Here is a 16,879-nt window from a genome sequence, read left to right on the forward strand (position 1 = left end):
CAAAGAAGAAAATGGACAGATTTGCTGTCTGATCACCCAAATGCAACAGAGGTCAATATGAATCCATGAAGTCCCGCCATATACAATGGACTGTACATGCAAATTCCTAAGTAAGACGGCTGGCTAAGCATCCTTGCATCAAACTAGCTGTATTCATGCAGGTCTATCATACTGAATACTGAGTGACAATAAGGGGGTAAAGTCTGAGACAGAGACACCGACAGATGCTGGAACTGAAGGTATCTCACAGTACTTCAGGGGGCAGGTTTAGCTCAGTTGGTTAGAGTGTTATGCTACTAATGCCAAGGTTGTGGGTTCAATCCCCGTACAGGCTATGCTGATGGTTGGACTAGATGATCTCCAGAGGTACCATTATATGATTCTACTTTGAAATGTAGGGCTTTTACTAACTGACGCTATTCTGTTTAGAAGTCATTGAAAGTGCAACAGCATCATATAAATCTGAGTTCTGGGAGCACACTGGAAACCTTTAAGTCTCCTAGAAGTCCTATATGTATAATGAACAACAAGAATTTGTGATAGCGTAACCTCAAACCAACAGTACTCAGAGTAGAAAAGTGACTCTCAAATTAGCTCTAAGTAAACGAAAGCAGTCAGTCCAGACTGACCCTGTCCCTACATAATGAATTTCTTAAGTGAGTCAGCATCACTCTCCAGTCACTCCTATTTCGAGCCATTCCTAAAGTGGCTAATTTATTATCCACTTAATCCACAAAATCACTATTAATTATGGACAACTGAATTTGACCTATTGCTGAGGGAGACGTCTGGTTAGCTCTCATGTTCTTGATACCATACCTACTCCCGAAAATATACTAGAAAATGTCAAGAAAAATCAGACTTCCCTGAAGGTGTGTTTCAACTATCTTCTACAGACAGAAAAGAGTTGAAGTAGGTTTGCCAGCAGGTAGATTGTCACAGTCAAGAGAGCATTTCTTAAGCTCAGGCATTCTGCATGTTTCCTCAAAGCTCTGCCTCTTTAGAGGAGATAATATGTAGTTTTTGCTAGTACTCAGTTGGCCTCCATTAAGCAGAGGAGACATAAAGTCGGATCACAATAGAGAAATGTTCCAACACTTCCAGAGCCGAGTTACTCAGGTACAGAATTAGACTTTCTTGGTGCAGACACATGCAACTATTTCATTTTCCATCTATGAAAACAAGGGACCACCATCCAGGATGGGAACTGATTAACATGAAAGCTTCAGATAAGAAGCAGTAGAGCAAGATACCATCTTCTGATGCTGCTGCCATGGGGAACTGGGCTTCAGGAACAGTAATGAATTGATCCAAACAGAAAATCAGTGAAGGCTTAGTAACTTTGCTGTTAGGAGGAATATGGGGTGGGAGGGAAAGAAGAGAGATGGACAATATAGTAAAGCAATATAGTAAAGCAGGTTTTAAGGCTGTACATCAATGCATTTTTGGGTCTCCACTATCACTGACTCAATAGATGAGGCTGATATTCTTGGTGATTTCCACTACCAGCCTCCCACACCACTGTATCTCTTGTGAAGAGTTTTTTGGGAACCTCACAAAAACAGTTACACTCTAAGAATTTACTTGTCATTACCAACCCATTTTCTTGGAGGAAAGCATAATGTAGCTCACTCTACTCAAAAATATAAAATCATATATGTGATGATGCATATGGAAAGATAAAAATGTACTTATGATAAACTTATAAAAAGCAGAATGAAAGACAACCCCATAAAAGGTATTTAAAAAACATTGTTTTGGACAGGAATGTTGGTTAGAGGAACTAGAAATGAGAAGCAGCACAAGAACGGCACAATAAATACTCAGAATTCTAAATTTGTCTTTTTGCCAATACAGGGCCAGTAATGTCTTTGCTCACATTTCAGAACATTTACAGTATTGCCAATAAAAAAACTGTCCAAACTGATGCAATGTTAGATGAATGAATCTAGTACAGGGACAAGAATAGACTAGGCCTCTTCTGAATGCACAGCTGATTATCACTGATTTGCATTTCATTTTTCATATACTTCCTGCAGTTTGTAGGGGTTAAAGGAAAATCTCAAAACTGTCATATTTGATTAAGAATGTCTTAAATAGTCATTTTTCTCTTCAGTTCTTTTCATATCTCTTTTCATTACTGGCACATTTACTTATAAACAGAAGCTGTCTAATTCAATGATGGCATACTGTAACATGCAAAATATGACCATTTTTCTTCAAAAAGGTTTCATTTGTTTGGTTCAGACCCAAGAAGACTTACACTTTTTCCTCTGTTTCCTCTTGAGTTTCAGAGCTGAACTCAAAAGACGAAACAGAATGTAAAACTGCTGTATTTCCCCTGATCTTAGCTTAAAATCATGTGAGACAGCAAAATCCACATGCTTTTTGCAAAACTTTGACTCAGCTTTCATTTGTACAGGAATTCTCTATTTACACAGAAACTTCTTAGTGGTCACCAATAATCACTAGGAAAAGGATAAGAAAGTTCATAGTTACAGTAAAATAAAGACTTGAAAGTACACAAACATATCTGAATGCCTCTCATAGGGCTCTGGAGTCTTACAGTCTAACTTCCACTGCTGCAGAGAAGGACACTTTAAAGTCTGGAGATGGACGTACAGAAATACAATGAACAATTATACTCATGGCTTGCAAAGTGTTCCGGTATTACAATTCCAAGCAGCTAAATGCAGAGTAGATAGTTACGAAAATTTCAGTTACTTCATGGAATCTAAAAACTGACCGAATTGATGAAACATTTTGCTTAAAGCCTTGTGTCTCTTAAGTCAATATTACTCTGTTCCATGCTCTATTGCTCTATTTAACCTTAGCACACTGTAACATTAGTCTACAAATTCATATAGATGTAATCCATGTAATATTGCATTACATGTTTATTAAAATCCTGAGCGATGCAAATACCAGATTTTCAGTACCTCAAAACTGCAGACTATTTTACCCAAAACAGGTCCCACATATTCTTTCAAATTAAAATTCTAATTGCTTAGCTTTTTATGACTACAGTCAATAACTACAGATGGGAAACAATGTAACTCATACTTTTTTAAGGTATTAATTACGTCTCTGAATTTCTGACTCTTCCTTTGTCTCTTCTTAATTTTTCACTGTGGTACATGCAAAAAATGTTCAGCTTTGAGCACAACAGTCAGAGGCATTATTTTTTATAGAGAAATGAAGCAACAAACTTCCTTTCCTCTGTATACAATACAGAGCCATTCTTAAAATATTAATTATTTTCCTGTTTTGTTTTACATTTTCTGCTCTTCTATAGACTGCTGAACTTGAAATATTGTGGATGAGATATACTGTTATACTGTTATACTGATTTGTGCCACACAGATGGCACACACAGACTAGAACACTCAGATCTCCAGACCAGTTAGTTGTGCTTGTGGGGTGCAACACAGCTCCTGTGATCACTGACTTGACTTGGTGGCATCCAGCTTTTTGACCCTTCTGAATAAAAGATGAACTCTGCTCTCTATAGCGCAAAACCTAACTCAGCAGGTTACTGAGTCCTTCCTAGAGGATAAGGAACAATTAACGCTTCCTTCTAGGTCACGGGACCTTCTCCAGCTCCTCCTCTCCCAGGTGTACAGCGTCGCTGGCTCTGAGCGTGCTGTGACAGGGTGCCCGAAGATCCCCAGCGCCTCAGCCAGCCACACGCGCCCACTGCCTCGCCACAACCACTGCCACAGCCCGCTGCAGTTTCCCTTCCCAGAGCCCTTAACTACGCAGGAGAGTTGCCAAGACCTCACTGTCCCCAACCTGTTGGAAGTAACAGCATGGAACTGGGAGGAGGTCCTGAATCCTTTAGTGGGGCCTCTGGGTTTTCTGTAACGACTAGAGTATGTGAAAAACGAAGGCTGCCAATTTATTTTCAGAAAACCTTTCTTACAACTGTAAAACATGAAATAGAGTACTTAATACCACTAATAGAATCAGATCGCTAACTCACTTGGTTATCAGTTCAGACGCTGTACTGTCTACAGCTGCAGAGCATCTGTATTTATATTTTGGGTTGGTTATTTCAGCATTTGTGAACAGTTATCAGCATTACTATTAGGCCTTCTCTGTAAAATTGTTTAACTTTAGCTCTTTTCTTCAGGTGCTCTGTAGAAAATTTATTTATGTTTAAAATACTAGATGCTTTTGCTGCACTATTTTAAAAAGAAAAAACCTGACATCTGATTCTGTAATTTTCAAATAAATAAATAAATAAATAAAAGGAGAAAAGGAAACAGTAGCTCCCATGGTACTCCTGTATCCTCTTAACATTTTCTTGTAACTATACTGTTCTATAGATGAAATTGCCATTGCAAAAATGACAAATATAACACATAAAAGAACAAAAAAGGGCAATAAATCACAAGTGACACTCCAGCCCATTAAAATGCATTCAGCTGGTGTTGCAGAAAGTAGAAAAATTTCCCTGTGCTTTACATTCTGCCCAGCTGAACAGGGAGGATAACACTCCTTGAACAGGCAGTTCACCAAATGTTGGGGCTACAACATAAGAACAGGCTCAGAATTTCACTTTGAGAGGCCAATCCATTCTGGCTCTGCTTTCCTTGTCACTTGCAATAGCAATGTAAGATGGCTGTGACATTACACCATGTAGGTGTTCACTCTCCCCTTGAGGATTATGCATAACTTCCACTGATGTAAATGGGTGCTGTTCAGAAGCATTAAAAGATGAGCAAACTCTTAAAATGCTGTACTCATCACACATTAACACATGCACATAGCTTTGTTACTACAGACAGGGCTGTAGCGTGAACTAGGAAATCACGGATTCTCAGTTACTCCAACAGCCCTTCAAGTTCTATCATGTCAGAATACCTCCAGGTCAACGGTTCAGGGTGGAGAAAAATGAATGTGAATGTCTGTCCAGCCCTTGTTGCTACACCTCAAATGCATCACATTGTACAGGAGAGGCCACAAATACTAGAAAAGAAATAATTCAGTTCCATCCAACAAACTAGATGAATAGGAAAACAGTCCTCAAATTCGTGCTGCTATTTTTTGTGTCAATAAACAAACAGTGTTGTCAGTAATGCAGCATGAATCTAGAGTAAATCCCTTGACACTAAAAAATTTCAATGAGGCTGCAATTTAAGTAATGATTTCAGCTGAGTTTTTTAACTTTCACTGAAATGGCACAAAACAGAATCTGATGCAGACTACTGCAATAAATCTCATGTATTGAATTTCACATCTGAAGATAACTGTGTATTTTATTATGCTGATAACTTCATAAGGAAGAGAAACCAACTGGGATTATTTTTATGCCTGCTTTTAACATGGTTATAAAGATGCTGCTCATCTAGACCTTAAGGTATGTAGGGTAAAACTCATTTCAGCTTAAGAATGTCACTCCCTTTTAAAAAAAATTCCTCTCAATTCTTAAGTAGCAGCTATTCTACAAAATCTCTGACATATCGTGTTGTATCTGAATGGTACCAAGTATTTCATTTATGGAGACTGTATAATATAGAACTCACACTTCCAGCTGCATGCGTAATTAACAATGGGTAGTAAAAAGGGTGTTTTATGGAAATCACTCTTAACAATATCTGGGAAAGGACTGGCTGCTCCACTAAATTACAAATGGAAATATTTTAATTTAAATATAAGTAGCTCAGACATATTTCAACAATTAAGAAAACGCCTGAAAGAATGAATATCCTAATCATGATTCCAAGCACGCTATTTTATCAGAATGCAGAAAGAACAAAATAGATGAGGGCCAAGTGAATACCAAATATGGCCAATTTAAAACTATTACATGAAGTGTCTCGTACAAAATAGTGAAGCAAACTGCAAATACTTTCAAGCTTTCTCAAAAACTTGGATTTGTTATTCTACTTTAAAGCCAAGATCATTCAGTCACTCATATTATATAAGTGATAACTTCTTTGCTAATTGTCTAAATGATTTCAACCATAGGGTAAAACTGTATTTTTGTAAACATGGAGATGGTATCATGAGGATATGACTGTGTTTCACATATACAGAGTCTTCATTTCTGGCTGACATATATTAGATATTTAGATATTATCCCTATCTGTTGGAGAATATGGCTCAATTAAGTGGATTTCGAATTAGTTCATTTTTGAAAGGTTAACACTGAAAACTAAACACAAACCCCTAAATCTGAGTTCCTGAGTTACTATGCTATACGAATCAGTGATAATAATGTATTCACTAACACTGACAAGATTTATTCGCTTATTTTGGTTGTAAGAATCGAAATCGCACAGTTGCTTTTATAGCTTGTAACACTCTACTATAACTTAAAGATAAATACATTGTATGCATTTAACTGCCACTGGAAGGAAAATTTCCCCTTGCTAAAGGCTCCAAAGGAGTACTGAGTGGCTGTCAAGATATTTAAGGGGCATAGCAGCTAATCCTATAGCCGGAAATCATCTTATTTTTATATGAGGAAGAGGGAGAAAAGAAGGACAAATTGGAACTAATACTGCATGGTTTAGAAACTGCACCAGTAAGGACTAGGCTGAGCTGATCATGAGGGTGCGAGAACTGACTGGGAGCAGAATTAGCTTGAAAGCTGAGATGTCCTATTGTGATCTTCTTGAAGAGGACCTTTCCAAAGCATTTATAATACTTAGGAATGAGGCCAAGATTTTAAATTTTCATTATGCAAGCACCATAAACCCCAACTCTGCCTTCCTCACCTCTAATTATGTGTCTCAAGTGCTAAAAGATAGAAGTCATTTCTGAATCTCAGATCTGATTACTTTGGTGCTGAGGAAAGAAGTGAGGAAAAGGCATTAAATAGAATTAAACAGAAAATTCTCTGTAACTTTACTTAACGGTAACAGCTGCAAGCCCTGCAGTAACTGCAGTTGGCAATAGCCCTATGATTTCCACAGAAAGGAGTCTGTTTATATTTAGATTCTTTCCACAGTCTGGGTAGCTGGAGGAGAAAAGTGTAGGGATAACGTGTATCGTTCCCTGTTCCCTCATGTCCAGCCCAGCTCTTGTCAACCTCTTTTAAGAAAACCTCCGGGTTCCTCAGGGATGCAGCAGATACCAATCTTCAGTTCCTGCTGCTGTCACGGGACCCACCACATGGGCGGGCTAAAAGGTTTCTTGACTCCCCATTACAATCGTGGCAACTGAGCGGGAAGGTATTTCAGGCTCCTGAGGAAGATGCTTCCTCCTTTTTGATCATACGGTCTCTCTAGCATGAAAAGAGGTGACAAAAACGATGAGAGGAATCTAGAGGGTTTTAATACATTTCACATATTAGATAGCCGGTCACCGTTAGATATTAAAGATTAGGTATTATTTGTCGTTATCACTTGGTATCGTCTCTTTCATTACACAAATTCGTTTCTGTTATAACAGAATTTTAAAGAAAAGGAAATAAAAATCACAGATCTTACAGACAAGTAAAGGGTGCCAATGCTATGAGCCACCAGTGACAAAGTGACCAAATAAATTCTCAGCTGCCTGTCACTACAGTGATTCTCTGTTTTCTCACAGTTGACTACTATAGTCATTTCCCTCTTGCACAGGAGGCATATCTGCATGAGTTCTGTAGTTACCAAGTTTTGCATTAAAATAAATAAAAAATAAGATAAAAAAAAAGAAAAGAAAATATTTAGTTCTCCGAATGGAAAAATATATGAAGCCTTTATCTGTGATAATGAAACCAGAACTTCTTGAAGTTCAAGGATATGCAAGAGATGCTGTTTGTCTTTTCAAAGTTTTTTCTTGTGTTCTCAAGTAAAAAATAATTGAGCTAAAGAAATTTATGCAAACAGTCCTTTTGCCAGAGCAGTAACAAGAACAAGCTAGTGCTTCCTAGCATCATCTTAAATACATTATTTTGGCTAGTTCTTATGTTATTATGTAATACAAATATACATGCAACAATTTTGTCTTGATTGATGTGGTAACTTGGGTATGATACTCAGCTTCGTTTTTTTACAACACATACTACAACACTAGCTATAGCAGACAAGTCACTAATCCTCTTATCTTAAGCTGAATAATTTAACTGTCTCTTATTGACTATAGCACCGTGCAGTGTTAAGCATCTGAACTTCTCCTTGCCCCTTAGACACTGTGGTAGCAGCATTTAGATGCTTCCAAAATAACTACGCCCGTATTCTTGATAAAGGTGATTTTATCACATGCTAAATGCAGATGGGACTAGGTCTAACTTCCCCAGTTACATATTCCATCAAACTTTCCTTAGATTCCAGAGAATTTAATGAATTTTTATTCTATTTGAAAATTAAGAAGTTTCCAAATCCTTTAAAGGCTTTATGAGTGTGTTTATTTTCTAGCAAAATGAACTATTTCTCCAAGTTCATAAAAATTTTCTTTTACATTTTGAACTAGCCTTCAAGCAACCCTTGGCCTAACCATTGTCTCACTTGTGTAGTGAATTTATTTTGATAGCTAAATTTAAAAACCTTACAGTTATGTTCAAGTGTCATTTCCTAAGTCATTTTATTTTAAGTCTAGAATCCATATCAGGTATAATTACAAGGGAATCAGTACTATTTCTTTATTTTAATTTTAGGTACATTGAAATGCTGCTAGAAAATATGATCTCCCCAACGTTCTGTAGTAAAAAAAAATCCATTAGTACAAGATTTTTGTTCTAACTTACACATGCAACTCTTGAGCTTAAAATAAATTATCTAGATATCCTAGTGCTTTGAGCTAATAATGTAGAAAAAAATAAACAGGTACACATACATGTATCTATATTCAAACCCTGATTAAATTTACAAACGGAGCAAGGCCAGGTTTCCTCACAATATTAGGCTTGAAGGAACATTCCACAGATCACATACACAATGGAGACATGCAGCGGAGTTGTACATATGTGAATGAGCGCTGAAGTTTTGGTGCCAAGCACACAATTTAATTTAATGAAGCTGAAGAAAAGCTTATAAACAAAAAGAAACTTTTAACATAGAAAACTCTATGAGCAGAGAATGAAGAAACCATGAAATAAAAAGAGCCAAAGAAAATGAGATGAAAATGGGCATGATGACTTGTCTATACTTGAACATCTGACCTGTTAGTTGGTCGTCGCCTGCAGCAGGGGCGATGCGAATGTATGGTGTTGTAAGCTGAGTCACGATTATCGCAGCTAAGGCAAAGGAAGATTTCCAGGTCAGCATGCATGAGGGAAAAAAAAGCCAGACTGAAGCTAGGCCAGCAAGAAGAACCTTGGTCAATAGTTTATTGTCTGAACTGCTTACAAATGAAAAAAGAAAAAAACCCCACAAGTTCCTTTTCATCTTCTGTTGTTAGTCTGGTTATTCTGTGATATTAATGAGCTTTTGTATGTGACTTTCATTCAGCAAGAGGAATCAAAGCACATTATTTGCATTTAGTGATTTGAGGAAACTGGAGACAGTTTAGCTCTGCTACTCATAGCACTAGGCTTCCTAAGTGAAAGTTAGCTGTCTATTCAGATTCTCTAACCTTAATTTCTCTGGGTAACTCACACTAACTTCACTTTTCATTTTCTTAATTCATCATAGTACATTTTTCCTTTATTTCTCCTGAATATAATCTCCATGTAGAATAGTCTTAAACTAGTTAAGATAATTTTTTCCTGTACCTATTTAGGTCTTTGATCTGAAAATACAAACACTGCACATATACTTAACTTTCAGCATACAAAAGATATTCAGTAACCATTAATATGCTTTGAGTTATGTATATAACTGCTTGAAGTACGAGTTTTAAATAAGTTCATATTCTCCTATTAAGAAGAAAGCCCAAGAAGAGAGCCTGAATTGTCTGTGTGCATGCAGTATTCTGACTTTTCTATCAGAGCTGCAACAATCGCTGACAGTAAAGATAACTATTACCATAGCTCACACTAATGAAAGCTTTTATTTCTTTGTTCATCAGCAGTTCTATGACTGTTCTCTAAATGGTTAAACACACTATGATACATACATATTAAGAAATACAAAAAAAATTAAAAGGTCAGATCCAACATGATGCAGCTGGAGAATGATGCAAAGGAAAATATTGGAAAATTAAGGACAAGATTATATGAAAGATCACTAATTTACATAGAACAGCCTGGGTGCTATTAGAAATGTGGCAATGAGTAAGGAAAATAGATCATCTACCATCTGCAGACAATTAAACTCAAAACTGCTGCTGCATAATATTTTGAAATATCCCTCTGCAACACTGAAATGCAGTGTTGATGGTAGCTGTTAGAGTACTGTTGCTATTGGATTTAAAATATTGTAATATTCTTTTCTCTCTCATAATTAATGAAAGCCTCCCAATATTGCAAATTAGAACAATAACGTCTCCCTCTTGAGAGCTGAGATCCTAGGAGATAACCAGGATGTCTCTATCCAGACAGTGTTGTAAGTCATAACAGGAAATATGGTCTTAATATAAATCAAAAAGTACCACAAAGTTGATAGCAATATAGTTAGAGGGGTTTGGGGATGTTTTCAACTATGCCTGCTGAGATTTTACAGTCATTTAGCTGGAAGAAAGAGTAGGTATATGAAAACCATATTTCAAGCAAAATACAACAACCTTTATTACCACTGGTATGAAAATCCTCACCGTTTTTTTTGTTTGTTTGCTTGTTTGTTTATCTTGTGACAAAGAATGGGAGTGGAAATCCTGCACGCTCCACACCAGATACTCACAGAGTACTGTGAGTACTACAGAGATCTTAGAAGCCTTTTTATACAGAAAACTAAGATCAGAAAACTCTACACCATGTGAATATGGTGTCTGATTCCTCTCCTAGTAGAGTCAGTGTCATAAGTTCCCTTTGACTTGCGCAGAAGCAGGAGTAGAATTTCAGGTATATAAACCCAAAATTTCAAAAATTCCAAAATCCTAAATTACAATCACAATCACCGCAATTAAGATTTTTATATGATCTCTAAAAAGTCATACATAATATAAGTTTTATTCGTAAATATGTAATGGTCATAAAACAAGAGCCTTTTAAAAATGTTTTCAAATTGAGGATGTTTAAAATGTACTTGATGAAATTATAAAGTATTATCCAGCTACAGACCCTACACATGCATTTGACCCGTGAGAGGTAGGCTGTGCTTTTCTAACAAGAAACCTATTGGTATGACCATATGCTATCCTGTGCACTTTGTCTCCAATCCAACACCACAGCTTCATGTGCCCAGCTGAGCACATGCTTAGGAGTAAGCACATGTATTATCCTGTTGACTTCAACTGGAGTAGAAAGTGAAGAGTCTACTAAGGGCTCTGCTGTAACTGGGGCAAGAGCACACTGTAACTTTATATTACGCTTACTGGGTTATTTTTATTTTAAAGAAATTGAAAAGCATACAGCGGACCATGTATTGAACACTGAAAAGCTCAGTGACAAAGCAGGTTTACAATACCTCAGCAAAGTCTCAGGGGCACCAATAACTTTTAGATAATTTGGAGTTGGGGTAATGGGACAGTGCAATTCTGCCTTTCCTAATTCTGCCTTTCCTAACTGCACCAGGGGCTAGCTGTGACCTACAGACATGAGCCTTTTTTCCTTTTCTAGTCCTTGAATGAGAAGCCCAAAGAGGGCAAAGCAGTCTCCTTTCCTCTTAAATATCTCTGTCAGATCTAAAGGGGGAAAAAAATCTGTACAGATAGGTGTGATTAATATCATCTTATTAAAATATGTCACAATCTCCATTTTATTTGAAAAAACAATATAGTTTAAAAATACAGTAGAGTTATTAACTTTATAAGCACAGTAATCAGGGCTCCATAGAAGCCTCTCAAGAAAGTTTTGCACCAAAGACAATAAATGCCATCTACGACACCTCTTGTTTCGAAGTCCTCATAATTATCGCTCACATTATTTCACAGGCTTTACAAAGGTATTCTGAAGAAGTTTGAAATGTGCTTTCAAAATAGAAATGTATGGAGATTTGTTTAAAATAAAAGCTGCATTTCTCGCATCTCTTCTGCCAAGCAGGTTACCTCAAAGTAGCTTGTTGCTATGGTAGCTATTCCAATCCATAAAGTTATCCTCACTTCTCAAATGAGAGAATAAAATTTTTCAGTCAGTCAAGCAATTGAAACGCTTGAACATCCATTAGCGGTTAAGAATACAAATCTTCAAATAACTTAAAACTCATTATTCTGATCACCTATTATGATTTGTGAGGTAATGTAATCCACTGCTGGCATCAGTAATGCTCTCAGAAAACACAGGATTTAGTTTTAACTTGAAATCAATCTCTTCTACACTGTATTGTTTTTAGGGAAGATATTGAATGTTTGCTATAGTAACCAATGAGTTAGTAACTTAGAAATAAAATTATTTCCTTCATTTTTGAAAAAAATATAGAACAGTTCAAATAGCCAGAAACATTGTATTTGTCACATAAGGCATGGCCAGTCTTTCAACAGAGACAACTATATGCTGACATTTCAGTTACTTTTAAGAAAGGAGATTCTCATGTAGCCTATCTAGATACAGCGGTGGTGGCTGAATTGTAAAGTTTACACCTAATGGGTCAGTGATGGGATCAGTCACATTAAAGACAGTCACTACAAGATATATACAATCTTGCAAAAGGAACAATGGTACAGAGCTGAAGAAATTTTTGTTTCATACTTCTACCAGGTGCCCAAACTGCAGTGCAGTATTAACTGTTTCTACTCACAGCAGTACTTCCCTTCCTTTTCCTCTACTACAGTCTCCAAATAATGATACTATCTTATCATTTCTTTTTTAGGCCTTGAAGTTGTTACCAGCTACAAGTACTAAAAAGCTAAGACTACCAAGACAATCACAGACAAATCCTAGCCTTCAAAGTAAAATATATCAGCAGTACACTTTATCTTTCCTGTTTGAGGATCAGACCTATAACTCACTCTGTCTCAATGATACAAACCTGTCTCACAAATGGTAGTATGATGTGCTGACATTCCAATAAATAGAGCTGATCTGTACCAGGAAAATGAAGAGACTGGTTCCTCCACTTTTCCTTTATAAACCAATTAAGATAAGTAAATTACTTATGAGCAAGTGTAATTTTTCATTACTGATATATGAGCAGTCAGTATGCACTCCACAATTTTACAATTCTGCTATATATAAAAATGCCCAAAATACTTTTTGTGAGATCACATAAACACCCATATATTCATAAATATATTCATATTTAGAAAGAAAAAGTGTTCAAGCAGACAACTAATAATGAATAATAATAATTTTATTATTATTCATAATAATAAACAAGCAAACAAACAAACTTCCTAAATCTCAGCTAGAGATGCAAATGAATCATTTAAAATTCTGTGACAGGTCCTGTGATGCCTTTCAGTAATACAAACATTTCTGTTTATATTTTTGTTCTGTTTGTGAAGATCATGTGAAGGAAAGGTCAACAGCCTGAATAACAGAATACATGATACAATATGAACATACCTTTTGTGGCTACCCTGACACAGTCAATTTTGGTTTCCTGTGGCAAATAAAGAGGAAAAAGGTCACATTTTATGTTTCTAAACAAAATCAGACGTCTATGATTCTATTCTTATAAGTCCTGATAAAATGTGATGAAAGTGTTCATTTAATGTGCCTTGTTACATATTTAATCACTTCCTAAGGAACTCCCATGTGCTTTCATAATACGGATAAACAAATCCTAATCTACTTGGGTATCTAATATAAACATTTCTCTTAACATTAATCCAAAAGTAGAAAATATGTGAAAGATATTCATAAGAACACAGGAAAGTATTCAATGTTTTTCCTTTGGCAACTTACTGACCTTGAAAGATTTTTCTTTTTCTTACAGATAAGCATAGTTCTAAGCATCATTCTAGACAATTTAAGAAAGAAAAATAATCAATAGTGTTTCACAGTTCTGCACTGTCAGTGCACTGTGAAAGGGGGATCATTATGGTATCTGGCAGAAAACATTTCCAGGCTGTCAGTGCAGACAGCCAAAGCTTATCAAGAACTGAAGGGCTCTGGGTAGGTCTGTCCAGGAAATGAAAAACAATTCCAGGAAGAATTAGCCTGTTGAAACATGATCTGCAAAGGCCTTTTTGCACACTTATTTTTCTTCCACTGTTTGCAGAATGGGGCAAAGAAGTTGGGTTCTAATTCAGTCAAGTCAAGAAAATGAGCAAATAGAGTTTGAGCTGTTATAAACTATGGTAATGGGATTGGACAGACCAAGACAGATGTACTGAAATCCAAAATCAAGTTTGGCTTACACTTAACGAAAAGAACCACAACACTTTCCTCTTCAAAGCAAGAAAACAAAAAGAAAAAAAAAATAGTCAAACAGACTTACTGGGCAGCTTTTAGACAATAAGCAGGCAAAACAGTAATGTGCTACTTTGTCTACTCTCTATTGAGAAAATGTGCTGTTTTCTTCTCCTCTTTCTTGTAACCTTTAATCATTAAGTGATACTGTGTTAGGAAAACTGTTATTTTTTAAACTCAACGTGTTAAATTTCATGGTGACTTCATTTTCTCATTAGCAACTAAATTGGGCATCTCCTAGCTGGTGCCAACCATCTATTTACCTACTAATACTGTATAAAACCACACCTGCCATAAGACTTACCCCATTGGCTCTGCTAGCAGCTTGAAAATAGATGCTGTAGCTTTTATGAGGAAGAAGAGGAGTGTTCCAGAAACCACTGTAGGTTTTGTTATCACCAATAGTAAAAGGCTGAGCAGCTTGTAGACTGTTGGCTGGAAACTCTGCAGCAAAGTAGTATTGGGAATTCAAAAGGGAGGCGTTCTGGAAATGAATGGGTATTGGGTAGCACTTCAGGATTTCAGTTGTCTTTTTGGTTCTCCGCGGGCGCTCTTCTTCAACAACTATTTGATAGACACTAAGAGTTTAGAAAGGAAAGAATGAGAGAAAAATAAGGGTTATTTTAAGACTCAGGCACTCATTTTAGTCTAAAACCATAACAGCACACCAGTATTTACGAAAAAAAGGATGACTGTTAAAAGCAAAGGACACAGGAAGAAAATGCTATTTCAACATTCAGGTTTATGAATTTATTCACACTTGCTTTCAAATATTTTGTTTTAGAAAAATAACGTTAGCCAGAAACATCACAGATTTTTATATGGCAAATACAGAGAACACATTCTTGTCTGAACTCTTGTACATAAAAAGGGTCCCTGATTAGTGCTAAGATGTAGATCAATTATTATTTTGTTTACAGATGTAAGTATAAAGCTATAGATTCCGTCCTCCAACCTGTTTATCTTGTCTGAATGAAATAAGTGGTAAGATAAAAATGAATAAATAAATAAATTATAAACAGACAGGGAATAGTATTTGTTTAACTGTTGACATTAAACCTATTTATAAAAGCACACAGAGAGTAAATTACAGTCTTTTAAAAAGTTTTGGTGGCATACTGACTGCTATTGAGCCAGAATTAAACACTTTTTTGATGGCTGCTATTCTCACTTTTACACATCTTAGAAATAACCATATGTTTAAATGTTCCTGCATTCCGCAAAGCAATTCAGTTTGCACTTGCATTTTTTGCTGTACTGGAACTTACAGGAAACATCTATCCTCTTGCACTGCAAAAGTACAACGGACATTTATGCAGGAGCAAAGAAATTGCAATTTCTGCTGTATATGCAACCAATGAAGTCTTTATCCCCTTATGGTTTCTGTGAAAGCCTGAGTCAGTGCTTTTGAATTTGTGGAGCAGGAAGTCCATGTCTGTAAAGATAGCATGCTTGCAAGTTTATTGCTTCACTGGGGACCAGTGAATCTTAATCATTACTTGTCTCCTGGCATCTTGATTTCAGGTAAGCAAGTCAGTACGAGTAACTAATATTAAAGTGACAATGGGTCTAAATTTTCGCATGTCATCTATATCTAATAACAATTTATGATATTTCAAGTCCATAATTCTTAAAAGCAGCAGTCCTGCTGCTACATTCCTTTAAGACGAAACAGGCACCCATTTTTCTGACCTGCTGTTCCCACTCTGTCATCTGTAAGTAGATCACTGTGTTTACAGAAAACAGGGTACAGGGACATTTGGGCTGGGCCTCTGTGGGTCAGTCCAGGCTAAACAGGGCTTACAAGCTCAGTCATACCACTGCATGACCACGGTTATTCCCCTTCGGAGAGCAAATCAGGTCTAGAGCCGAAAGAGCCAACTTTGTGCAGCCGCTGAGGCAGCTCGTGTCAGCGCCCTCGTTCACCAGCCGCAGCCCTGCTGGGCTCCAGCAGCTCCGTATACTGGCCCAGAGCTCTCCAGTTCTTAGGAGCTCAGGAGCCTTACGGCCTCAGCCCACCACCAGACTAAGGCACTGCTTCCACACTCAGGCTGGCTTTGCACCTCCAGGTGATAATACAGTGCTTTAACAAATGTGTTCCCCTAAAATTGGACTCACAAGGAAGCAGCTGTATTACCTTGTTTCTATTTCCGTCTGCGAGATCTCAGTTGCCATCACCCAGGCAATGGCTACAGATAGAAAAATTCAAAATTCATCACATTTTTATGATGATGTTAATAATAAATCTATAATTGTGCAGTTAGTATCTCAGGACTGCACAATACCAGGGCAGGTCTGCACAACCTGTAATGTAGCTGAGCATTAAAAAGAGGCAGAAGAAAGCCAAACTCTTTTGTCCTTTTATTGCCATTTTGTCACCAGACCTAACAACAGGTCTAGCTCACCATGTTTTTAAGCTGTTATATCTCCAGCAGGAGACACTGCATTTTCAATGTTCACAGAAAATGACTAGAAAATTAACACTGAGAATGCTTAAAACCTCTTATTCTGCCTGAATTAGTCTTCAGTGAGGGGTGGAGATTAGTTTAATGTTCACTT

The 16,879-nt window shown here is 36.8% G+C and overlaps 1 protein-coding gene across 7 annotated transcripts in view; it reads right to left on the reverse strand.

The window, feature by feature from the left end:
* PTPRM (protein tyrosine phosphatase receptor type M) overlaps positions 1-16,879 on the reverse strand; it is a 474,059-nt gene that overhangs the window by 168,766 nt on the left and 288,414 nt on the right. For 4 of the 7 annotated variants that reach the window (XM_062570155.1, XM_062570153.1, XM_062570151.1 and 1 more), the window contains exons 12-14: positions 14,625-14,898; positions 13,472-13,508; positions 9,092-9,166 (exon numbers count right to left, since the gene is read on the reverse strand). In XM_062570155.1, the coding sequence (XP_062426139.1) occupies positions 9,092-9,166; positions 13,472-13,508; positions 14,625-14,898 (386 nt within the window). The remainder of the gene's footprint in view (positions 1-9,091; positions 9,167-13,471; positions 13,509-14,624; positions 14,899-16,879) is intronic. The other 3 variants (XM_062570156.1, XM_062570154.1, XM_062570152.1) reach the window with 1 other exon arrangement.

The sequence above is a fragment of the Rhea pennata genome, chromosome 2 (genome assembly GCF_028389875.1).
Source record: "Rhea pennata isolate bPtePen1 chromosome 2, bPtePen1.pri, whole genome shotgun sequence".
Taxonomy (NCBI): domain Eukaryota; kingdom Metazoa; phylum Chordata; class Aves; order Rheiformes; family Rheidae; genus Rhea; species Rhea pennata.